Below are 24,845 nucleotides of genomic sequence, written 5' to 3'. Positions count from 1 at the left end.
TTAAAAAACAAAACCAGCCTCAAAATAACACATAACCCTTACTTTAGCACTGCTGACAGCACAATGAAGAAATCTAATCTTCAGCTGCATTTAAGGACTGAACTAGACAGGTCGGGGGGGTTTTCAGAAGAAAATTTCATGAATTTACAGCATGGCAAGAGAACATGAAAAAAGTGCATCAGCAAACGCACTTGAAGCATCGTATGCTGTGTCTTTACTTTTGGCTAAATCTAAAATGCCATTTAGCTTCGCCAAGGAACTGATAACTCCTGCTGCAGCTGTGCTCGCTGAGACCATGATGGATAAAGATCAAAACTGTACCGCTGTCGAATGACACTGCTTCACGTAGAATTGACGAGATGGGGACCGATGTAGTTGAGCAAGTAGTGGATAAACTCGGGGGCTGTTGAATCTTTTACACTTCAATTTATCAGTGGACAGGCGCAATTGGTTGCTTTTGCAAGACATGTGGATACCAGTGACATTCGTGAACCCATACTCTTTTCCACAACTGGAGAGGATATTTTCAACGTAGTTAATTCGGTATTCTGAGAAAATTAAATCAGCTGGAAATCCTGTACCAGCGTGTGCACTGATGCAGCAGCGTCAATGACGGGTCAGAAGGCAGAAGAATCCTGACATCCTGTGGACACACTGCATTATATACAGAGGAACCCTGGCATCACAGAGGATGAGCCCAGAGCTTTATTCCGTTTTGAAGTCGTGACCACTGAATGCACGTCTGTTTTGGAGATTTTGTGATGGCTTGCGCTGAATCTCGAGGTGTGCGCTGTGTTGCTTTTTGTTCCGTCAATGCTTCTCTCTTGCCGAATTGTTTAAGGACAATAATTTGTTTAAGGACAAAAACTGAACCAGCTGAATTTCCGTCTGAAGGGCTGGGACACACTACGATTTTAAAACTTTACGACCGAGTTGGTGGTTTTCTCAAGAAAGCGGAGCTGTGGAAGAGATTTCAGCTGTGTTCCTCAGTTCGACAGCTTCATCTTATGTGAAAATAAGTAAAACCTTTCTGGGTGGACTTTTAGCTAATCTGATTTCTAGTTTTAAATCATACTTCCGTGAAGTAAGAGAGAAGTCTGAGCAACTGGATTGGGTTAGAAACCATAGCAACCGTGGCTACCTGTTCACCTGAGGGAGGAGCTATTGGATTTATCCATAGAGCGTGGGGTTGCCGACTACTTTCAAAAACTGTTTCCTAACAGAGTTTTGGGTGTGTGTGTGTGTGTGTGTGTGTGTGTGTGTGTGTGTGTGTGTGTGTGAGGGAGCACCCTGAAATAAGGAAAAGGGCTTTGGAACACCTACTCCCATTTGGCTCTACCTACCTCTGTAAAGCCTCATTTTCAGCAATGACCCAGATAAAAACAAACCAGAGAAACAGACTTTGCCTTGAAAATTCAGTCAGTCTGATAACAGCTGTACCTTCCCGGCCACCAAGAACGTCAAAGGTCTTAAGAGGGAGACCATTGAGAGGATCACTGTTATAGTATAACGTTATACTGTTATAGTAGAACAGTAGCTTCACTTACATTAACATTAAGTAACTTAATGTTTCTTTATGTTATTGTAAGCAACGTGTTGTTAATGTAAAGTGTTGTCTGGTCAAGGGGTACTTGGCTTGAAAAAAAAAAAAATCATAAAAAGGGGTACCTAAATCAAAAAAGTTTGAGAACCACTGTCCTAAAGTCTTGAAACACTGTTTTTTCACATTTTTACTGCAATTTATGAAAACCTCTGTCAAATCTGCATGCGGGTGTGTAGAAAACAAATCTGACATAACCTCCTTTGTAATTATTAAAATGCAAAAAACTATCAAATTACACATTTTGTTTCTCAGAAACTGCGATTTACTGTAAATGACTAAATGTAACTGATTACAGTTTGTGACATTTTATTTATATTTATCTTATTACATTTTAATTACATATTATTACATGTATATTGTCATTAAATTCCATGACATATATTAGTTCATTTAAACTGGTTAACGGCTACTTGTCAACACTGCTTTTGATACGCTTTATGAACCTCCAAAAATATGGACTATTTTTAAAAATAGACACCACTGCTATAGCTAGGACAATAGAAAACAGTCTAATTTCAATGTGTTTTTTGGAAAATGTTAGCAGTGCTTACCTTTAAACATTGACAGCGCTGGGACTTTTAAACGTTGATGGTTGCCAGGGTTGTCGCAGCGTGATCGTTGAAGTCAAAAGTTCACTCCCAAGTCTCCCAAGTTCCTTCGTTACCAATTTCATTTCAGTGGAACTTACCACTATGGTTAGCTAATGATGTTTTTGGGGAAAAACGCACTCCCTGAACACTTATCACGGCTCGAGGTCTTTTAGTTAAGGTAAATTGCCTCACGATGTGAGGTAACGGACCGACACAACTCAGCGAATCGGTTCTTTCGAGCAATTCATTGAACCAAATGATTCTAATTATCTTAATTAACTAGGCCAGTTATGCTCTGATTGATAATTTTCAGCATATTTTAATTTGCCTAAATATTACGTAGCCTCATAATATTGATCAAACTAATATTTTTCGCCCGATCAATCAAAGCAACTTCGATTCATGCTAGCGGTAGAACCTATTCTGTCCGATTCGTATTTTTGAACCGGTTCAACCGAATCCCTAAAAAGATCCGCCTCAAAACAACGGTTCGTTCGGACATGTCAGTCCTGTCAAACGCAGGAGATTGTCAGACGAAATCATAATTATGGTCAGCTTAGTATTTATGTTTTTACCGTCTCATCTCACCTGTACGTTCACAAACCACGTGACGCGGGCTACACTCAGGTGAGAGTCTGACACACGTTCTCGCTGTCACATTATATCAAGAGCTGTTCTTCTGGATTTGTGGGAGGAGCGTCTGGATCGCTGCCACACTTCAGCAACCTAGTGCTGTTCACTTCCACGAAGAATCGGTCCGCCCGGGCCCGCGAACGCAGCGGAAAGCCGACCCCCGCAGCTTAGCGCTTGCGTTGTTTTCGACCTTTGATTGTCAGCTAGAGGAACCGGAGCAGGAACAGAGGGAGGCGGATCCGCGAGGAAAAGAGACCGCTGTGTTACAGGGGAGTGACCGCGATGATGGCGTCCCTCGGTAACACCGGCAGCGCCTCCAGCCCGATGGTCATGCTCGCCCCCAAAACCAAGACCAAAAAGAAACACTTCGTGCAGCAGAAGGTCAAAGTGTTTCGGGCGAGCGACCCGATGCTCAGCGTGTTCATGTGGGGCGTTAATCATTCGGTAAGGCGGTACATGATTCACTCAACTTCCTACATCACACAACTGCCATTTTACGAGCTAACAGTTAGCCGCGAGCCCGCATATTGTGGATTTGGGGAGTTTCGATGCATCGCGCATAGCGATGTCGATCAGATTCGCGCGTGCTGTTGTTGATCTCGGTTTTGGCTCGTGAGGTCACGCAAACGTTACATTGTTTGATTGCACGCGGCGGCGGATCTGCAACTGTTGCTACCGATTTGCGAACGAATCTTTTTTTTTTTTTGAGTCGAATCTTTTGAAATAGATTTGGTTCAAAACACGATTTGTTATGAACCGATTCTAGCCGGCTTTGTTTAATTGACGTGGAAATCACATTTAGGTCTTTGTTTTTTGCATAATACGCAACGAAATGAAGTAAGACGTGCAACTACACTATGCTCACTCGTACAATACATACGATAATAAAACGGTTTAAACATAATGTAAGCGTATATATGGCCTCGATTGAACGTTTTAGATGATATTAAATTCTGGAATGACAGCCACCGTGTGATGATGTAATATCAAGAAGTTAATGAATCATTGAATTATTGCTTTAAATGGATCTTTCAGACTGTTCAAAAGAGTCGTTTGTCAAGTGAGTCAGATTTCATGAGTAAGTGTTCTTAGAGAAAATGTACTTTTAGTATCTTAAATTCGTAATTTTCATTTATGTTACTTGCAAAACTATTTAGTCAAAATGCACGACTACTAATGCGCATCATAGTGTTTTAAATTATGACTGAAATAGCAATAGGAAACATGTAAAGTGAGTTTATGCAGTGCGAATCATTTAGATGTTGCATAATTTGGAGACTGGGAAATCTTCATGTTCATGTCAAATTACATGTGTTAGAAGAGGACGAAGACAAGCACTGAATCGTTCATCCTTAGGATATGGAAAATCTGCAAGTGCAAAGTTAATTTCAAATGCAAAAAGTACTTTTTCCCAACTCTGTTTTTCCAGATAAATGATTTGAATCAAGTTCCAGTGCCTGTCATGCTGCTCCCTGACGACTTCAAAGCCAACACCAAAATTAAAGTGAACAACCATCTCTTCAACAAGTATTTATCAAAAGCACATCACTATTTTACACATTTTTGTCCTTGCACTGTGCTCGCTATGTGAACTTGGGCTCATAAGCAGCAACGTGTTTAGCTTCGTTTAGATGAACTCTTTCAATGATGGTGAGAGAGAGCGCTTGGCAGCGTTTCCCACAGAACAGCCGCATCAAAGCAGCGTTTTCAGGTGAAAGTGAAATGCAGGATCCTGACAGACTCTTTAATTTGTACCTTACAGAGAAAATCTTCCAGGCCATTTTAAGTTTAAGGAGTACTGTCCGCAAGTCTTCAGGAACCTCAGGGAGAGATTTGGAATTGAAGATCTTGACTATCAGGTTTCTGTGCATCGATCCATTGAAGAATTGTATAAGATTATAATGCTAATATAGTGCTAAATATATATTATGGTGCTAACTTTGCTTGCTTGGATGTTTTCCATCAGGTGTCCCTGGCTCGCAGTGCTCCAATGAGAGGCGATGGACAAGGAGAAGGTCTTCTCTTCACGTCCTATGACCGTACGCTGATAGTAAAGCAGATCTCCAGCGAAGAAGTAGCTGATATGCATAACATTCTGTCCGAGTATCACCAGGTATCCCTCAACATCCTGCTCAGTTTAAGCCATGTCAAATGTGCCTTTTAATGGAATATTTAGTCTAAGAGATAGATTTTAACTGCTGCATCCTTCTGGAAAGGATACATTATGCACATTGGTATTTACGTACAAATATGATTCAAGGAGATGTGATCCGTTCAAGGGACATTCATGACTTTGCACCACAAACTAGTATGCCTTATTGTCTTACTGTCTTATTTATTAAACTTTAAAAGCTTGCAAACAATGCAGACACATTGTACGACAGGCATATGTGTTTTCAATTTAACCGTATATCACTTTAGCTTACGTATTACACAAGGTTGCTTGTGTTGGGGAAAAGTCTGAATACGTTTGTGTGATCTTCAGCTATTTTTCTGTTTATTTCCTCTCTATCCTGTCATACTCACTTGTTCAGTCACCGAAGTCATTTACATGTTACATTCACACTTCCTTAAAATAGGTAAATGTCTCTCTTTATGATTGACAGTGAGCTTTTGTTGTTGTTTTTTTATGGTTATTTAAAGGCATAGCAAGTCGTTTATGGTCATTTATTACGATACAGTGGTAGTCTAGATTTTATACTCGTATCGGCATGCATGCAGCATAATGAACGTTTTGTGTTATTATATTATATAAAGGTGTTGAATAGCTCATTTAGGCCGCAGCTAAAATTGTTCAAATATAAGGCACCACTGGGAGAAATATTAGGTCATGGGATTTCAGCATGGTGTCCTCCATGAATGGTGATCTTCCTTATGTTGAAAAAAAAAAAAAAGCTACATTTTAAAGATACAGTTTAAACAGATTGGGGTCAGAATCCTTTTTTTTTTTTTTTTTTTTTCTTTTTTTTTTTTTTTTTTTTTAATAATACAAATTTATATAGTACTGGAGTGATGATGGAAAAAAAATAATCCAGCTTTGCATCACAAAAATAAATATAATTCTCAAACATTATGATAGAAAATAGTTATTTAAATTGTAAAAATCTTACTATTTATCTTTTGTAGTGTTGTTAGTTTCTTAGATCATGTTACCTTTTGTATTTAACTAATGTTATTTAATTAACCTTATTGTTATCAAAAAATCTTACTGACTCTAAACTGTTGAGCATGTATTTGTTAACATTATCTTTCTTCTCTCTCGTTTTTGCGCTCTTGTAAGAGTTGGGTTAGCGCAGCATTGAGTGCCATTGTCTTGTTTACAGTGCCGTGACGGCCACGAGATAAGTATGTGTCAGTGGGTTTCTCAGTTTCCATTGTAGCTGAATGAGCAGATTTTAATCGCTTCTGCATTTGCATTGCCTTTATATTCACGACCTGTTCTGAGGGTGCACTGACACGCATCCAGGAAACTACACATTTCTTACTAAATGTTAAATTCTAAGCTAATATTTGTTTTTAAAGTGCATTTTCTTCCGTTTTAGTTCGGCACTGCTGATTTTATGTTTTAAGTCCCGGTGTGCACAGATGCAGACAGGAAAAACGGGCTTGTAGGCTTGTTTGGTGTTGGATGCTATATTCTATACAAAGCTGGTTTATTGGTTTTAATTATGAGCCTTTTGAATGTACATTAAACATGATGGATGAAGCTCAGGGATTGATTCCTTTTGTGTTGTGTTTGGCAGCATATAGTGAAGTGTCATGGCAGTACACTCCTCCCTCAGTTTTTGGGCATGTACCGGGTTACGGTGGAGAGCGAGGACACGTACCTGATCGTCATGAGGAACATGTTCAGCCACAGACTCGTTGTCCACAGGAAATACGACCTGAAGGTAGGAACCGTTCCTCGCCGCTGAGATAAGATGCTGTTTCTTCAGGATTGGTTTGACTGTGATGCTGATCTTTTCATAGCGTGACTGATATTTGTCTTTGCACACCTCATTAACGTCTCGAGCAATAAGCAAACAGCACCTAAATCATGCAGCACACCCCCTTAGACCTGCATTAAGAGATTTAGTTGGACGTGATTGATGAGCAGTTCGTGAATAATATCTCAGATGTGCCAGTTATTGAGGATCTGAGTGCTGGGCTGCCCTGACAGCTGGAAATGGAAACGGTGCTTAATGGATGAGATTCAATGAGGATATATATATATATATATATATATATATATATATATATATATATATATATATATATATATATATATATATATATATATATATATATATATATATATATATAGCATCTTTTTCATTTACACTTTAGTTGGGATAGAGTTAATGACTTGGAATAATTTACATGAATAAGTCCAAACTAAATAATTTCAACAATTATTAATTATACTGTATTACAATTAAAATGTAATTATTTTTGTTTTATTCATTTATATCAAACACTTGTCTTGACCCAACTCTGTATCAAAATGTTTTATTAGATAGTTTATAGCTTATTAACATTAAATATCAATGTTATATTACATTTATTATATAAAGTCTCTTCTGCTCCCCAAGATTGCATTTATTAGATGGAAAATACAGTAAAACGGTGTTCTTGTGAAATCTAACTAAAATATCTTTCAGAAATCAAATCTTAATTATCCTAATATGCAGATTTGGTGCTGAAAAATATATTATTATTGTTATTATCAGTGTTGAAACAATAGTGCTGTTTAATAAATTTGTAGAAATCATCATATATTTTTTCAGGATTCTTTGAATTTGAGGTTAAGCATTTTTTAAATATAAATATTAAATGCATCTTTAAACCTAACCCCACAAGTGTTTAACTGCAGTGTATATAATCATAAAATATTATGATAAATATTTATTATATTCTAAAATCTATTTGTAATTATGTGAATGGCCAGTGCCCTTTGGTTTTGATTTTGGTATAAACAGGCCTTGAGGGTGACTAAGACATGGGTTCATTGTCATTTTTTTTGGGTGAATTAGTCTTGGTTATTGCTATTTTGATTGTGTGCCACAAGAGGGTGTGATTGCACAATACAGACTGATGCAACAAATCATGTCGGATACATTTAATAAAAAAGGCTTTCTTCAAAAGAGTCTAACACTGTGTTTTATTTAGGGCTCCCTGGTAGATCGCGAGGCCAGTGATAAAGAGAAGGTAAGAAGCAAGCCCTGATCGTTTTTTTTTTTTTTTTTAAGTTACTTGATGCAACGATTCCAGACATTGCTGCTTCTTCTAACGCAGGTGAAAGAGCTGCCGACTTTCAAAGACATGGATTTCAGAAATAACATGCAGAAGGTGTACGTGACAGAAGAGCAGAAAGAGAAGATTATGGAGAAGCTGAACCGAGATGTAGAGGTGAAGACCTCACACTTTTAAAAAAAAAAATGTCACGGTGATGTTTATCAGGTTCTGAAATCCCTGCCCTTCGCGCTCCTGTGATTTATAGTTCCTGGTGAAGCTGAAGATAATGGACTACAGCCTGTTGTTAGGCATCCATGACGTGGCTCGTGGCGAGCGGGAGGAAGAGGAGGCCGAGGAACCCAGCTGCGAAGACGACACGGATCCCGAGAACGGCCTCGCTCCGGCCGCGCAAGTGGGATCGTACGGCACGTCGCCGGAGGGCATCGCCGGGTACATGAACTCCTTCAAACCCCTGGGACCCGGAGAATTTGACCCTTATGTCGACGTATATGCCGTCAAGAGCGCCCCGGGTAAGTAAAACGGAGAGGAAGTTAGACGGGAAACCGCTTATGGAAGAGGGAAGCGGGATAAGGAGGTGATTTGCGTGTTTGTGTTGGATTCCAGGAGCTCCGCAGAGGGAGGTGTATTTCATGGGCCTCATTGACGTGTTGACGCAGTACGACACTAAGAAGAAAGCTGCCCACGCCGCAAAGACCGTAAAACACGGCGTGAGTGGAAAAACTGCTTTTATGCACGCTAGTCCAGTGTAATTGGCTTAATTCTGAGTTATAGGAGGTTATGAAAACACGACTCATCCCGTTCCTTCCTTTCAGGCTGGTGCTGAAATATCTACGGTCCATCCAGAGCAGTATGCCAAACGATTCCGTGAATTCATCTCCAACATTTTTGCGTAACCACTTCTATGGGTGTCTGTAGCAGCACTTCAAGGTCACGTTTCACCCCAAATTCAAAAGACAGAAAAATAATAAATTATATTTTGCATAAAGAAATTAGGTCTATTTTTAGGACCATTAAGTTATTTTTCATTGTGACATTATTTTTATGACAATAAAACACATTTGCCCCATTACTGTAATATGTCCAGATGTGTTGTTTTTTTTTTTTTTTTGAGGGGGTCTTTTTGTTCATATGTATGTGATTATCATTCCAATAATACAGTACTTTTTTTCTTTTTCTTTTTTTTTCTCAAATAAAATGTAGTGTGTGTGTGCACGCACAGAAAAGAAATGTATTAATAATTAATGTATTTTAAAAGTACTGTATTAAGTATGAAATTGTGTTTCTTATTTTAGACAATAGTTTAATATTTTAGATAAGTAAAAACAATATATAAAAGTATTCCTTATTTTTAGATTTTTTTGTATTTGAGATATTAGGTATATATGTACATAAACACAATACATCAATACAGTAATTTTTAATAAAATTATTAGGTTAGAATCTATTATGGGGTTATTATTTTCATAACAATTGAAGTATTTCATATATTAGATTATTATTATTTTTTTTTTTATTAATACAGTTTTCAGTGTGGGTATGAGTATACTATATATATTGAATTGTTTGCATTTGGAGGGGAAATGTGTTTTATTCTAAAAATAAAGTCTGAATAAAAAAATCTTAATAGTGTGTAATAGGCTTAATTTTTTTATGCAAAATATAATTTTGTTTTATTCTACAGTGACATATGTGACCCTGGAGCGCAAAACCACTTATAAGTAGCATGGATATACTTCTAGCAATAGCAATATTTGTTTAAATTTAAACAGTATGGGTCAAATTATTGATTTTTCTTTCATGCCAAAAATCTTTAGGATATTAAGTATAGATCATGTTCCCTGGAAATGTTTAGTTCAATCTTACCATAAATATATTAACACGTAATTTTTGATTAGTAATATGCACTTGCTAGGGCAATTTTTCTCAGTGTTTATATTTTTTTTGCACGCTCAAATATGGTCCCATCCCACACCAATTTAAAAATAAATTGACCCTTTTATTTTGGTCCAGGGTCACATGTGCACCGTTCTTCATGTTCAAGGTTTTGTCAGTTTCTATCTACTGTCATCACATCGATGAATTTTTTTTTTTATTATAATTTTTTTTTTTTTTATAAAAGCATCTCTTCGTATTTTTACACATTGTGCTTCATATTTTCATAAACTTTCATAACACGAGATTTAAGCACGACATGTTAACATGTCTCATTCACACTACAGCGACATTCATTAAGGGTATATTCACAAATTCCACTAGATTCACACGTATCACTTTGTGACATAACCTGCAAACCATGGGAACATCGTCTAATCTTTCAAGGAGATATAACTCCAAACCTGTAGCAGTGTCACAGTTTGTTCTTGGTGTGTTCTCTCTCTTTCTTTGGACGTTGGCTTGGCAGAGAGAGAAACCGTCGCCTTAACCGCTTGTGGAGGAATAGCAGAAACTCACGTTGTGCTATGCTTTAAGTGCATGCTAGCTTCATTTGATATATGCAGCACTAGAATGTTGTGAGAAGGATAAGATACTTCTAAAAAGAAGACGAAAAAAACACAAACTGACCAGCCGGTGACCTAAAGCGTACATTAAGGGTCTAGATTAAAGTAATATTATGAATCGAATGCTGATTGTTTATACGGATGGATGGAGCACACACACTTCTTTTCTCTTCTTTGAGCTATTTTATGCAGTTAGCCTTAATGCAGAAAAGAGGAATTTTGTAGTTTGTAGTAGAAACACTTTAGCAACACTGAGCTGATTTAGTATGAAATGCCTTATTGTTGCATTTTATTTATTTTGCAAATCAGTGTTTGGACCAAATATATTTTTCAGAGATTTCCAAAAACATGGTTTCTGTTATTTATTCATTTTAGCTTTGTACGATTACAATTGGCACAATTACAGTATGTCCATAATAGTTGTACTTTAAATGGTATTTTTAGGGCTGTTTTAACACCTTGACATGTTGTTACATTAAGACAAGTTGTTACATTGTGTTCACATAATGCATGTAACGACTGTAACTACCAATAATGTGCATTCCTAAGTACAATAAAAACATTTTTTTCTTATAACTTGGGTGAAACGGAATTTGAGTCGACATGCGCGTACATTTTGGACTTGTATTATTTGTCCACATTTCTAAAAAATCACACCAATAAAAGTATATCTATTTTTTAGTAATATAATGTGTACATTATAAACAAATAATATAAAATAATTTGTTATATTTTTAATATTTATGTATGCTTTTATGCTATTAATATTTTTATTATAACATTTTTATAGTAAAAAAAACCCTTTTTTTAATGTATTAACCATTTAAAATTTATTTAGTATTTATTTATAAAGCTATTATTTTGATTGTAACTGATAAATGTGGAAAGAGTTGAGGTCGCTGTGGTTTAGCCGGGGCCTCTGTGAGGTCTGGACCCACTCATTAAGAGAGGTCAAGGACAGGATCCACCTAGCCCTTTCCAGGAGCTGTGATTTTGCTGACAAACTCTTTCCTGTTCCACTGACAAAAAGATGTACTCTTTAACAATGGGGAGCATGCAGGGGAAAAAAGTTAATCGCCAGCAAACTGCTGACAAATTCTTGTGGTTGTAGGAGTAGCTGGAACACGGAGTTCAAAGCGTCACATTATTCTCCTCGAGGCTTTTCATACCGTGCTGGGTCACTTTTAACACCCGGTTAAGTAATTCAGCATCTTCCAGAGCAGTATAAAAGCCAATAAATGAAATATTAATTACATTTTAAACCAGTGGTCTCTGATTTGTTTCAAGCCTGATTTTTTTAGCAGATTTCGGCTTTTTTGGAATAGCATGCAATCATGCTCCTAATATTTTTGTGGTATATATTTATTCACTTTGTGGCATTGCATATTCAAATGACCTACTGCATTGGACAAAAGTTGCTGTATACAAAAGAGCATGTGTGCAAAAAGGATCCCATAATGCAATGGGCTTTGCCCGACCTTCTATTTCCAAATATGTGACCCCGGACCGCAAAACTAGTCATAATTTTAAACATTTTAAAAAGCTTGCTATTGATGTGTTGTCTGTTAGGATAGGACAATATTCACCACAACTGTAATCTGTGGGTGCAAAAAAATCGCCTTTAAAGATTTCCAAATGAAGGCCTGAACAAATCATATTACTAATCAAGAATTAACATTTTGATATATTAACAGTATGGTATTTACAAAATTACTTCATGGAACATGATCTTAATATCCAAATGATTTTTAGCACAATTGATTATTTTGACCCATACAACATATGGTTGGCTATTGCTACAAGTATACCTGTCCTACTTAAGACTCCAGGGTCACATATGAGGAATAAACCATAATATCAGCCAGGATTTTTACCAATGTTTGTGTATTGCTTTTTTTGTTGTTGTTGTTGTTTTTTTGTATTTGACTGGAAATTTAAGACACAGGGATTACATTTGAAATTGAAAAGCTTAAAACTGGAGGCCACTCACTAAATTGAACCTAACTGCAAGGTTACCTGTATGACATTAATGTAGCAAAAAGATATTTTAAATGATAGTAGGGATGCTTTATGTTTAAGTAGTATAATAGCCCATTGATTTGTTTCATGTGTAATTCACACAGTAATTTGCTTTGCTCATATATCATGAATTATGCCTTTTGCTGCTGACATATTGCTATAAATTTGTCATTTTCAACTCTGGTCGTGCGGTAATGCTAAGAGGATGTTCAAACAGAAATGTCTAAACACTGAATCCAACCCAACCACAACATTTGCTTTTGGAGCCAGAAGCTGCGAGGCAGAAATGGATGTCTTTAAATCAGATCGGATTAGGGATCAGATTGTTTTGTTCTAGAGTGTGTGCACTTCTGGAGTAGTTACTAAACTGTTTGGTGGGGGATGCCGGAGGGGATTGATGTACAACTGGCTTCCTACATCTCTTTTGCTCTGCCTGCCAGTCACTGCCCCTCGACCACGAAAGCATTTCCTGCTATTGTCCTGCTGGGGGCTGTGTTTTTTCAGCATATCAGGCACAAACCAGCTAAATATTTTTTTTTTCTTTTTAGACTTTCAGAGCTGTGAAAAGATTCTCTGAAAAAAAAAAACGCACACAGTGCTCAGGACCAAACAGATACAAGTTTAACTCTTAACGTGTTTGGATCAAAGCAGTCAGTGCACACACATCTAAAAAATTCAGTTAAACTGTGGTGAAGAACAAAATAAATATAAATAAATAGTATTTATTTTTCATTTTATGTATGTATGTATGTACTTATTTATTTTGGAGGGAGGGCCTTCTGCAAGCACCTGAAAAAAATTAATCATTAAATCATTAAAAGCCAGCTTTTGTTAATAAAATTGTCTGTTAATAAAAAATATAAAAAAATTATTATGAAATATTTTTAAATGTTTGCATTTAATTTATGGATTATTTATTGATTTGTTATTGCATTCAAAACCCATTTGCCTTATGAACACTGTTAAATGCTTGTTTTGCCTATATTGTATATATATATATATATATATATATATATATATATATATATATATATATATATATATATATATATATATATATATATATATATAAAATATGAATATGCTAATGAATACATGTAAACTCTAATACATCCAATACTACTTTGTTTAAAAATAAATCAAGAGATGGTTTTGTTTAAAACAGTGAATGTCATTAGCAGACCTCACCAAACTTTTCCCAATGTTGCATGTTTAACTGCATATTACATATCATTATGGCCGCATTCATAGTGCTTTCAGCAACCAATAAGAGTATTATGTGCCTGCTCATTAGTCCAGATTTGCTGTGCTTTGCGTAACGAGTAACATATACACCCTAGGGCTTGTTGTAATCCTTATTTTGTTGTTGCACCACACCCTCGTGCAACCACTTTAATTCTATCTTGGCTCCATGCGTTGTTTAGACCAATACTCTAAGAAAAACAAACATTCTCTCCGCTTATATGGATGATACTATCTGCAATCAAGAGATTCTTGGAATCCTTCCTGTAGGATTCAACCCCCTCCTGTCCTGTGAGGATGTCCTGTCAGTGTGACGGTGGAGCAACCAGGCGCGTGAGAGGGAGAGGGAAGAGCTTATTTTGCCCCACAGCTCAATGTATGGCTAGATCCCACAAAGCGATCCAGTTGAACAAAGTCTCCGGTGATATTTCTCCAGGACTGCTTTTACACTGAGAGCCTCATCTTCAGTAACCCAATAGCAAGGTATGTCTCCTAACTCTTCCTCATGTGGACAACAAGAGCAATATAATTAGCATTAATGTAGTTGCTGGGGTAATACTGATTTGAATTTTAAATCGGGGAACAAAAACATAGTAATATTTTTTGCCTGAAGAGCAGGCAACTCTGGCCCTACTCAGATCTACTCTCAAAACTTGCCAAGTAGGAATGGGCAAAACAGAAGTATTTTAGGGGAAAATGCCTTGCATGTAATCCTCTAACAGCAGGGGTTGGAGCTATATTCTGCAGAGGCGCTGTCCAATTTTAGAGGATTCTGAATGAGAAATTTTTTGGCCTTTCTCATTTTAGCAAGTACTTATTTATTTGTACAATAGCTCAAGGTACACTCTCGAAAGTAAAGGTGCTCATACGGTTCTTCACAGCGATGCCATAGAACTATTTTTGGTTCCACAAAGAACCATCTCTTTCTCACCTTTTTATAATCTGAAGGACCATCTTTCAGCAAAGAACCTTCAAGTTCTTTAGATGTTAAAGGTTCTTTATGGAACCATTTAGACAAAAAGCTTCTTCTGTGGCATTGTGAAGTAACTTAAGAGTGCAATCATTGTAAACATCTTTTTAACAAACTTTGCTGTCTTTTCTGTCTGTAGACTATGACGTACGATCTACACAACTCGTCGTATGATTTCTACAATGGCACGCCGTGGTTTGTCTACGACTGCACCATCCACCTAGACGAGGATGGTCGACGGATCGCTCTTTTCCTCCTTTACCTAGTGCTCTTCATGGTAGGGTTGGCCGAAAACACCCTGGTGGTGTGGGTGAACTGGCGAAGGCGGCATTCGGCGAACGGCGTGCTGTTTTGCGTCATCAACGTGAGTTTGTCCGACTTGATGGTGATCTTTACCATGCCCTTCTTCATGCTGGAGGTGACCATGGACAAGGTTTGGCTCTGGGGCAGATTCCTTTGCAAAGTCACACACCTTGTATACGTCATAAACTTCTACAGTAGCTCATTCTTCCTGGCCTTCATGACCTTGGAGCGATACCTGTCTTTGAAGCGGCCCAACCAGCCGGCCTGCTTCCCTACGCAGCACAAACGACGCTGGATACTCTGCGCCGGCATCTGGCTCCTGTCGCTCGTTCTAGCCTTGCTGGAAAACGTCCACGTCGACTTGCTGGAGTGGGACGAACCAGGCTGCTACATGGTTCCTGAGCAGTACTACACGGAGTGGTTCGTATCGGTTTCCTTCCTCTGTCTGATATTCCAATTTCTTGGTCCAGCATCGGTCATCATCACCTGCAACGTCCTAATCGCTCGAGCCGTCCGCACAACCCCGGACATCCAGAATCGGCGAGATGTGTGGTTGGTGCATGTGTACTCACTGGTATTTGTGGCCTGCTGGCTACCGTACCATTTGGTGTTGTTCTTGTTGACAGTGGACGACCTGGACCCTCACCTGTTCTCCTGCAACACAGTCGGGGTGCTGTACTTCTCATTTAGCCTTGTGCAATGCCTGTCGCTCTTTCACTGCATCGCCAACCCAATCCTCTACAACTTCCTCAGTAAGAGCTTCCGCAACAATCTAATAAACGCAGTGATCAGCCGCATCTCTTTATCGCCAACTAGTGCACCAAGTAATGCTGTAACCGAGAAGGCAGGGACAGCGGCGGTAAAAGAGCGGAAGCTCAGTAACGCCAGCACGAGTCATTCCGACATTGACGCGTGAAGAAGCTAACCCCTAAATGACGATTTGGTGAAACAGCACGTGAATGCGCTACGAAAGAAGTTGCTTTGTTGAGGCAGTTTTTGTTGGCCGGTTTGGCCACTTGCCTGGTTACTAGCCCTATTGTCTCCTGTTTTTCTCACCCTAGTATTGTTAACAGTGCAAGGAAGGAAATATTGTCAACCTTTCGTAATCTTTACTTCCACCGGTTCCTATTGTCACATCTAGGAACTCTGTCCACATGCCAGCGTTTGATCGTTTTGCTCAACGAAAACTTTCACTTAGCTCTCCATATCCTCAATCACAACACCTAGAGCTGTTTTAATGGCCTTCGAGCTCAGCAGCTTGCTTGTACATATTGTCATTGATGTTATGTCATGAAAAAAATTATAAAAATTTGTTTTAAAGAAGTCTTTTAAACATGTTTGTGCATAAGGGGCAAAATTGTGTATGCCATTTCTTTTGAAAATGTGCTACTCTGATGTCTAAAAAGTATTTTCCACTGTAGAATTGTTTGTTGAATATAAATACACTGTAAATGGTGGGGGATTGTCCGAATTTTGTGAACATGGCTAGAATTTCACTGTTAAAAAGACAAGACTCTGGCAAGTTTTGTAAGTATTGTTTTTACTCAGAACACAAGTACAGTTGTTGTAAAAGAGAACATAGTGACATTGAACATGAATAAATCATATAAATAACACTGAAGTGATATAAGGCAATTGTTTTATGTTGATAATAAAATCTATTATGACATCTCATATTCAACATCAGAGCCGAGAGTCAAAATATTTATGGTTTATAATCACAACATCAGCTGCAAACCTTGGCAAATCACTGAATGTGCATTTTTCCTACAAATAAAACTGATTGATTGATAACACAATAAATAGTTGATAAAACCAGGCAGTTTATAAGGTTCAGCCGGTATTTTCTGTGCTACATTGCAAATAAAGCTATAACAACCACAATGTCCCAGCAGTTTTGAATACATACTTTGTGGTTTGAAGCTATCAATTATGAATGGTCCGGTGTGCCAAATCGGTTTTGAATTTTCCCATATAAGAAAAAAACAGGGATATAACTGCTGGGAAAACGGTACAGAAGAACATCACAGCTTTCTCAAGAGAACTGTCATTTATTCATGACAATACCATTCGCGCAAAACACTCTGATATGTCCCAAATGAAGGTGAACACTGACATATGACCCGACTGATATATTAGCACCTCAGTCTGAATCGCTTCTCTTTTCCGAATGAAATGAACGACATATGAAGGGTTTTGCTTTATGTACAACATCCAAACTATATTATACTGCATCTCATAAACCAGTAACTATTTCTAATTTAGTCTATTTCAGTGATACACAACACTACTATAAAAATAACGCCTATTCTGTAAAACAAAAGTACCTTCATTTGTTTATTTTTTTAAAAGAACCGTTTTATTTATATCCTACACCTAGAGCACTGCTTAATTTATCAGAAAATGTAGAAAAAGTCTTGTTTTTGTTTTTTTCTCAGTGTGCACTTGCGCTGTGTAAGAACAAAGGTTACTTTGTGCTTCTCTAGAATAACCAGAGACCTTTAGCTTATTGTGATAGAGTTGCCGGAAGAGTATATAGAGGTAATCGCAGATCAGCACTTGGAAAAGCAACCCGTAAAAAAAACTAAAACTACAAATCAAAAGTTTGGACACACTTGACTGAATTCGTTTTCTGTGATCTCAATGCTCATATTTAAACTCACTCTGAAGACAAATGTAACTTCGTTTCTTTACAAAACAACATTTTTCATTTTTAAATAAATGATAGCGACTGAAAATCAGCCAAAAAGTGTAAACTTCATTAATAGCGTTCAAACACTGTGTCTCGTGACGTTCTTGGCAAAGGTTTGAAGAAACTACAATATTTCGTACTTCGTTATTATAAAATGTAAAAAAATGAAAACAAAAGAATGAGTAGGCGTGTCCAAAGATTTGATTGGTAGTGCAACCTTGCTCAGTCTCTCTTGCCATCAAGTGGTCAAGTATCAGAACTTCATTTTTAAAATAAAGTTTTACCTTTAAAAAAACAAGAACCGTTCTCGTTCTGTACACAAACGACACAAAAGACGATCACATTAAATGCTTAATTACATTCTAAGTCTACTTGTCCTCGACAACATACGGCGTAAACACAGTGTGACGGAGCGTTCGGAAAGAGGGCGGCTTTCAGGTGTCCATATTGGGGACGGGCTCTTTAGAGTGGTCATTATACATAAAGGTCTCCTCGATGTTAAAATCAGGCGGCAGCTGGTCTTTATGGAGCTCCATGTGCGAGGAAACCATCTTGAGCGTGGAGAAAAACAGGCCGCAGACGGTGCAGCGGTACATGAGGGCGCCCGAGTGAGTCTTTAGGTGGCAGATCATGGTGGAGCGGCCACGGAAGAAGCGCAGGCATACTTTGCACTGGTAGGGTTTCTCGCCCGTGTGGATGCGGAGGTGGTAGGTGAACTCACCCGAGTGCGCGAAATGCTTACCGCAATACCGACAGCGATATAACTTTTCCCTTCCGCCCCCAGAGTTACCGTTCAGTACGAGGCCGGCAGGAAACGGGCCGCCGCTGTGAGCCATTTTGTCCTGCATGCTGAAGCCTAGGTTTAAGTTGTAGCCTGCTTTACCCGAGCCGCTCGCCTCCATAGGTGAGGAGGAGGATGAGGAGTATTCGAGGAGCTGGTCCGCTTTGCGCTTGGCCGGCCATACCTGGCTGCCCTGGAGCTCGTTCGAATGCACGCTGAGATGGTAATGAAACGCGCTTTCCGAGCGGAAGGTCTGCGGACACAGGAAGCAACGCAGCTCGGCCTGGCCTTCTCCGCTGGTCTCCGGGCTGTCGTCGTCCTGCTTCACCGACGATGCTTCCTCTGTGTGTAGAGACAGGTGTCTTTCCAGCAGCGTGCTCTCCAGGAAGGGGCTGGCGCATTGTGGACAAGTGTAAATAGGAAAGAGGTGTGTCAGCGTGTGCCACAGGAGCGCGCATCGAGAGGGCTGAGACAGCTGGCACACTCCACAGCGTAACGTCCTCAAGCATGCGTGGCTCTGAACATGGTCCCTGACAGCCTGAGGAAAAAGACAAATCAATAACATTAATTAAAATAAACTGGTAGTGCTAAAGTAAAAGAAGTCATGAATTTGTATTACTTCTCGTCTAGGGATATCGTTATCAGGATTTTGTAGTGTTGTCAGAAGTCATAACAAAATTTTATCTGTTTTTAATTGTTTTATTGCTTGAAAAGTTTGTTTTTTTTACTACAGTTTCATTGAGCAATTACTTTAAAGAAATGTTTGCTTAATTGAAAATTTTATTTGAATAAATTATTAATATTTAATCAAAGTATATTTCTATATTAAAAATTAATTTCATCATATATATATATATATATATATATATATATATATATATATATAGAGAGAGAGAGAGAGAGAGAGAATTATTACATTTACATTATACTTGTGTTTTTAAAAATAAATATATAAATTAGAAATTTATTAATAATAATAAAAAAACTGAAGGTATTTTAACAGTGTTACTTTTGCACATTTATTTTACTATTAATATTTTGCATTAGTTTTTATTTTTATATTTCTGCTTTTAATTCAAGTTTGTGTGATTTTGCTAAGTTCTGAAGTCTACATTTTAATTAATTAATTACTTATCAGTTTTTACTTTTGCAAGTTGCCAAGCTTTTTAAGTTTAAGTATTTCAAAAAATATTTATACTATATTATGCGTTTTGAAGTTTTTAAATTTAGTTATATAAAATGGTATATTGGTCTAATTTGATTCTGAAAAGCAAGACTCGGTTAACTACTAGTTAGCAAGTAGTTACTTTCTCAACAATGTAACCAAAACTGAGTCCCAAATGATGAACCATAGACTATGAACTTATGCACTGTGTACTCAACTATGTAGTGTATGAACTATACATGGATATTTTGTCATTAATAAGAGTCTGAAAGACTCTCCCTCTTCGCAATCTAATTAAAGCTGTGTCACTTTTTTTCATTTAAGTGCACCTTAAGTTTATGCAACTGGTTAGGTTTAAGACATGTATAATTACTTATATAGTATATACTTATATAGTACATGTATAATATACTTATAATACGTACACATACACAAAAAAAAATGCTCCACTAACCTTAAAGTCATTCGCCATGGATTTAGCACAGACGGCGCACTGCAGTTCCCCTCCTTGTCGTTGGGAGACTTCGTTCAGTTGGTCTGGATTTTGAGGGGCGCACTTGGCAGCAGACTGACGCCTGTGGTGAATCAGTGCCGATTCAGTCCGAAACTGATGTTCGCAAACGTCGCAGGAGAAGAGCAAGATGCCCACGTGTGTGAGGGCGTGAGCGACAGCGGCAGTTCGCTCCGAGAAAGAGGCGCCACACACCTGACACGAACCCGCTTCCGAGAGGTGTGTCTCGGCGTGAGTTCGTATGACGTCGGTTTCCGCCGGAAGCAGCATCCCGCAGGATTTGCACGGCTGGGATGACGCCAGCTGCCTGAGCGACGGCCCGTTTTCTCCGTTCTCGATGCACATCAAGTCCTCGTCGTCCTCTTCCTCCACAATGAAGTGCTCCTCCTCGTCGCTCAGCTCAATGATGTCTTCTGAAAGTCCTCGCCACTGATCGCTGCCGTCCGTCTGGTCTTCCTGTAGTCGGTGCCTCTTCCTTGAATCATCTTCATCAAAAAAATCTGAATCTTTGATTGGTCCCGCGACGGCCCCCAGCTGCAAACTGTCCAAAGGGTCATTGGAGGATGATGAAGGAGCGCAGGTTTCCGTTCCAAGCTGGGCAGAAGAATCAGGGACGGAACATGGTTCCTGAGGCCCAAACGTTGATTTGCTACCATTTACAACAAGCTGGTCCACTGAGCTACTTCCTGCATCTTCTCCTTCATCCTCCTGCTCAGTCTTCAGCTGAAAAGTCAGTCCAGAGAGAGCATCTGTAGAACGGTTACAGTCTGAAGGACTAGCCTTATTGGTCGCCTGTTGATTGTAACCCAAATGTACCTGCAAGTCTTCATTTTTTGGCGATTGGGTGGCCAAGTGGGAGCGATTCGACCTGCCGTTCCTGCCTTGACAAACCGGAGATGGAGTTACAGGAGTGGGGGCGGCTGAAGAAGACAACGAGGAGCAGGAGGCTGCAGAGGACGAGCAAACGGACGCAGCCGTGGCATTGGCCGACACCGAATCGCTTTCCAATTCCGCGTCTCCAGAGCTGGAGCTCTGCAGGTCAGGAAAGGTGGCATGGCAAGCATTCACCAGCTCCCTCACGCCGAGCCTTTCCGCCAACTCATACAGCACACCCACATCAATTAAGTCTGTGAATATCTCACCCGTGTAGATAAAAGTCAAGACCTTCTCGAAATTGGCAGCAGAGATAAAGTCCAGAGAGAAAGTGGTGGGAACGGCCCCCTGGTTGCCGGAACCTCTGGAGAAGAGGCTGTTAAAGTGCGTGCAAGAGCAGGCTAAAACCACACGATGAGCAGGGAAGGAACGGCCTCCGACCTGGAGGATGACGTCGCACAGGAGACGAGACAGACGGCAGCGGTTGAGCTCGGAGAGGAGACGGGCCGCGTGGCCAGAGCCCTGCAGCCTGATCCGCATGCCTGGCAATTCTGACTAAAGCCAGGGTTTGGACTGAAACACAGAAGTGAATAGAAAACAAGAGATCCAGATGCATTAGAATAGAAAAGATGCTTATTCTGTACATTTAAAGGTGTTTTACATAAGTGTTCTTCTTCTTTGTCCGTTTTACACCACAGACTGAACAAAATTGAGCATCGCTTGGTAATTAGGCCAAGCAACCAAACAGGTTTTAACTAATTGTGTACTTAATTTTAACAGATGGCAGATATTTAACCCAAATTAATTACATACCTTTCTGTCACAGTTTTCTGACATTATCAAGATGAATTTGTTCTGACACAGTTTAACTCTGAGTTCTTGTCATATTTTATTTCCATTTTCTAAAATATAGCAAATAACCTGTGATAATGTAGGAAATGTTGAAATTTCAAATTACACACACACACACACACACATACATACATATATATATATATACACACACTAACACAATATTAATATTTTTTGGATGCATGGAATAATACATGTACAGTAATATTTTTAATTCAATGAAAACATGAAATAAAGCCTTGATAAAATAGAATTATTAGATTATAAACCTTAAATGGAAATGTTGGCTAATTACACTAAATAAAATAAATAAACTGAGCTATAAACAAATAAAAAGAAAACTAATAAAAAGACGAAAGCATAAAATTAAGCTAAGTCTTTTTCATGTTATTATTTTTTTTTTTTTTTTTGCAGGACAAAACTTGCTGTTTACTTGCCCCACCATTCAACACAATGAACTATCAATCGTTTGTGGTGTTGCAACAGGTCATGTAGTTGTGTGACAAATGGGTAGTGCACAACATTGCTGTCACATGACTGCATCACTTGCGGGATTAATGTTTGAAAGGTTTAGCACGGAATGATGCAAGCAGTATGTGGTAAAGGCTAACGTATATACTGCACACACTTGAGAAGGTACTAATGTAGTGTTGCATTTTGACCTCAACCAGTATAACATGCTCTTGAAATAATCATTAGCCACGTTATAAAGTCGTTTTAGAGTCACAGCTAGTCACTGCATGTGGTGAAAGATTACGAAGCAAAAACTGTTTGGAAAAAAGTATCCTCCTTAAGTCACTTACAAAAACCGTTATGCATTTTCTCCCCAAGACATCACACTGACTTTAACTTAAGTTTACATTTATAAGCAGGCAGTTTCGACACAGCGAAGTCAGAATAGTCTCATATGTTGGCTCTAACGTTATATACACAAATGCATTAAACGTAAATACGTTAACATAAATTCACAAAACAACGGGTGTCCTAACAAAGCCAGTCCAAATCAGTCCACACAAATATGCGTTTTGGACTAAAACGATATTTGCTACTCCTTTGTAGACAATATACATTTAAGCGTGTGCAAGCACAGAATCTAGTGTGCAGCAACACTGTTCAGTTCATCGTAGTTTATTTAGTGTGTTATTAGTTTAGCCGTAGCTAACCGGTTGCCATTGGATTCCATTAGCATGAGGGGCTAACTAGCACTTTAGGATCGTCTCTCGCAGTGAAAATGAAACAGGCAGTTGAGCTACTAACTAGCACATACAAACCGCAAAGCAACTCAAACGTTTCCTTACCCATATAGAGTGCTGCTAGTTAGCGACAGACAAATAATCTCACTCGGTTCCTGTTTGCCCAGACAGCCGTCCCTGCATAGACACGGGCGCTGTTTCAAAACCTAGTGAGCTGACTACCTAGATCACTTGATAGGTTCAGAACGCGAATGCAATGCTCAAAAAGGCTGTCGAGGCTGCAGAGCTCGATTGATGTTTTTAAGACAGGGCCATCGTGTCATATGCTAAAACAAACTGAACATCGAGCACTGAGAGGGAGCGCCTCCCATTGAAATTCATGTAATCCTATTATTACTGTGAAAAACCTTCACTTTAACCCAGGAATGTTTGTTTGGGTATGTAATGCTAGATTAAGTCAAGCAGTTATTAAATAAAGCTACGACCATATTTTAATATGATCATAACCACTTTTAACATCACAGTAACATAACATGAATCAAAATATTACAAGACATGCCCCCCAAAAATATGTAAAATCTGAACTCACACACTTAGTGAACGAATACAGTTTTGCAAAACGTGTCAAGCAAATGTGAATGCTGTTAGTTTTTTAAAAAGAACATATTTTTGAAATGTAAATGTTATGGGGGATTAATAATATAATGTGTTTAACACAATTATCTCCTTCGGTTTATTCTTGGGCCACTTCAGAGAACGTCCGTGACAGGCTCTGGTGAGTTTTATAGTTTAGAATATTTTAAATGGTTAATATTTCACGACCATGATAACGTCAAAACCATTCTTTGAAATATTTGGATCAGTTTATTCTCACGGCATCATTATCATTAGCATCTAGCATCAACAGAGAAAACAAAATGGCTACTACAAGAACTGCACTGGTTTTGTGAATGAAACGGCAAATTTGTCAGCACTTTCAGACGTCACCACCTCTGGTCTGATGGTTGTGACAGGCCAGTGACATTCAACATGAAGTCATCATATTTTTGTGGTTTTCGAGTCATTTCTATTTATATTACAATAACATAATATGTGACCTAAAAGCATACATTGCTTCTGTGGATAGTTACCACTTCTGAAAGAGTTAGGGGTGGAGGGAAAATAAGATTCAGTGAACATGAAGCTAAGGGAACATATAACACTGGATGAAACATATCTGTACATGATATTTGTATTCCGATCGGATGTGTTGAATCAGAGCATAGCTCAGTAGCTTAGTACATGTAAGACACATACAGGGCTGCCAAGATTTTTTGAAGTGAGTTTTGCAGTTTTTTTTAAACTTTTTCGTAAACAATGACACATAAATCATACCTGGGACGAATGACAAAGCCAATCACGTTTAGCAGTAAAGGCTCATATCTTAATGTTTTTTTTGTCATTTATGAACAAATTATAAGCCTGTGTGATGTGAGTGATCGCAAGATGCAGGCAAAAGTTTTGCATTTACAGAAAGGATGCACGTTATTTTTATTTTTTTCCGGGTTAATTATAGTTACTCTGTGTGTGTTTTTCTTCAAAGCACAAAATTAGACTGCCTAATGTCTAATGATTGCTTGTGCTACATGAGAATTGAAATAATTTAGCTTTTTTTAAAATAAGTTTTTTTTTTCAGCATTGCCCCA

General features: G+C 38.4%; 3 protein-coding genes across 3 annotated transcripts; 2 read left to right on the top strand and 1 right to left on the bottom strand.

The window, feature by feature from the left end:
• Nucleotides 1-2,693: 2,693 nt before the first annotated feature.
• pip4k2ca (phosphatidylinositol-5-phosphate 4-kinase, type II, gamma a) lies at nt 2,694-11,135 on the top strand. Its single transcript, XM_043224710.1, has 10 exons — nt 2,694-3,270; nt 4,256-4,353; nt 4,589-4,685; nt 4,793-4,939; nt 6,570-6,716; nt 7,975-8,013; nt 8,101-8,214; nt 8,306-8,570; nt 8,665-8,768; nt 8,874-11,135. Exons 1-10 carry the CDS (start codon nt 3,109-3,111, stop codon nt 8,952-8,954), a joined length of 1,254 nt encoding a protein of 417 aa, XP_043080645.1. The 5' UTR covers nt 2,694-3,108; the 3' UTR covers nt 8,955-11,135.
• Nucleotides 11,136-13,899: 2,764 nt separating this feature from the next.
• On the top strand, nt 13,900-16,709 carry gpr182 (G protein-coupled receptor 182). The gene is made up of 2 exons (XM_043225198.1): nt 13,900-14,303; nt 14,930-16,709. The coding sequence occupies exon 2, from the start codon at nt 14,933-14,935 to the stop codon at nt 16,007-16,009; it is 1,077 nt and encodes a 358-aa protein (XP_043081133.1). The 5' UTR covers nt 13,900-14,303; nt 14,930-14,932; the 3' UTR covers nt 16,010-16,709.
• A 196-nt stretch (nt 16,710-16,905) lies between these two features.
• LOC122329029 (zinc finger and BTB domain-containing protein 39) lies at nt 16,906-23,408 on the bottom strand. The gene is made up of 3 exons (XM_043225197.1): nt 23,266-23,408; nt 20,186-21,688; nt 16,906-19,104 (listed from the first exon to the last, which is right to left on the bottom strand). The coding sequence occupies exons 2-3, from the start codon at nt 21,653-21,655 to the stop codon at nt 18,220-18,222; spliced, it is 2,355 nt and encodes a 784-aa protein (XP_043081132.1). The 5' UTR covers nt 21,656-21,688; nt 23,266-23,408; the 3' UTR covers nt 16,906-18,219.
• Nucleotides 23,409-24,845: the final 1,437 nt, after the last annotated feature.

This window comes from Puntigrus tetrazona, chromosome 23, assembly GCF_018831695.1.
Source record: "Puntigrus tetrazona isolate hp1 chromosome 23, ASM1883169v1, whole genome shotgun sequence".
NCBI lineage: Eukaryota > Metazoa > Chordata > Actinopteri > Cypriniformes > Cyprinidae > Puntigrus > Puntigrus tetrazona.
The sequence above is the reverse complement of the archived record's forward strand: the minus strand, read 5'-3'. Positions and strand labels throughout refer to the sequence as shown.

What these genes read in the sequence shown, in the direction of transcription:
- pip4k2ca (XM_043224710.1), top strand. Translation starts at nt 3,109, where the DNA reads ATGATGGCGTCCCTCGGTAACACCGGCAGCGCCTCCAGCCCGATGGTC. An exon ending in AACAACCATCTCTTCAACAA is followed by an intron (nt 4,354 to 4,588) that starts GTATTTATCAAA and finishes TGTACCTTACAG; the next exon opens with AGAAAATCTTCCAGGCCATT. An exon ending in ACAGGAAATACGACCTGAAG is followed by an intron (nt 6,717 to 7,974) that starts GTAGGAACCGTT and finishes TGTTTTATTTAG; the next exon opens with GGCTCCCTGGTAGATCGCGA.
- gpr182 (XM_043225198.1), top strand. Translation starts at nt 14,933, where the DNA reads ATGACGTACGATCTACACAACTCGTCGTATGATTTCTACAATGGCACG.
- LOC122329029 (XM_043225197.1), bottom strand. Translation starts at nt 21,655, where the DNA reads ATGCGGATCAGGCTGCAGGGCTCTGGCCACGCGGCCCGTCTCCTCTCC. An exon ending in CCATGGCGAATGACTTTAAG is followed by an intron (nt 19,105 to 20,185) that starts GTTAGTGGAGCA and finishes CTTTTTCCTCAG; the next exon opens with GCTGTCAGGGACCATGTTCA.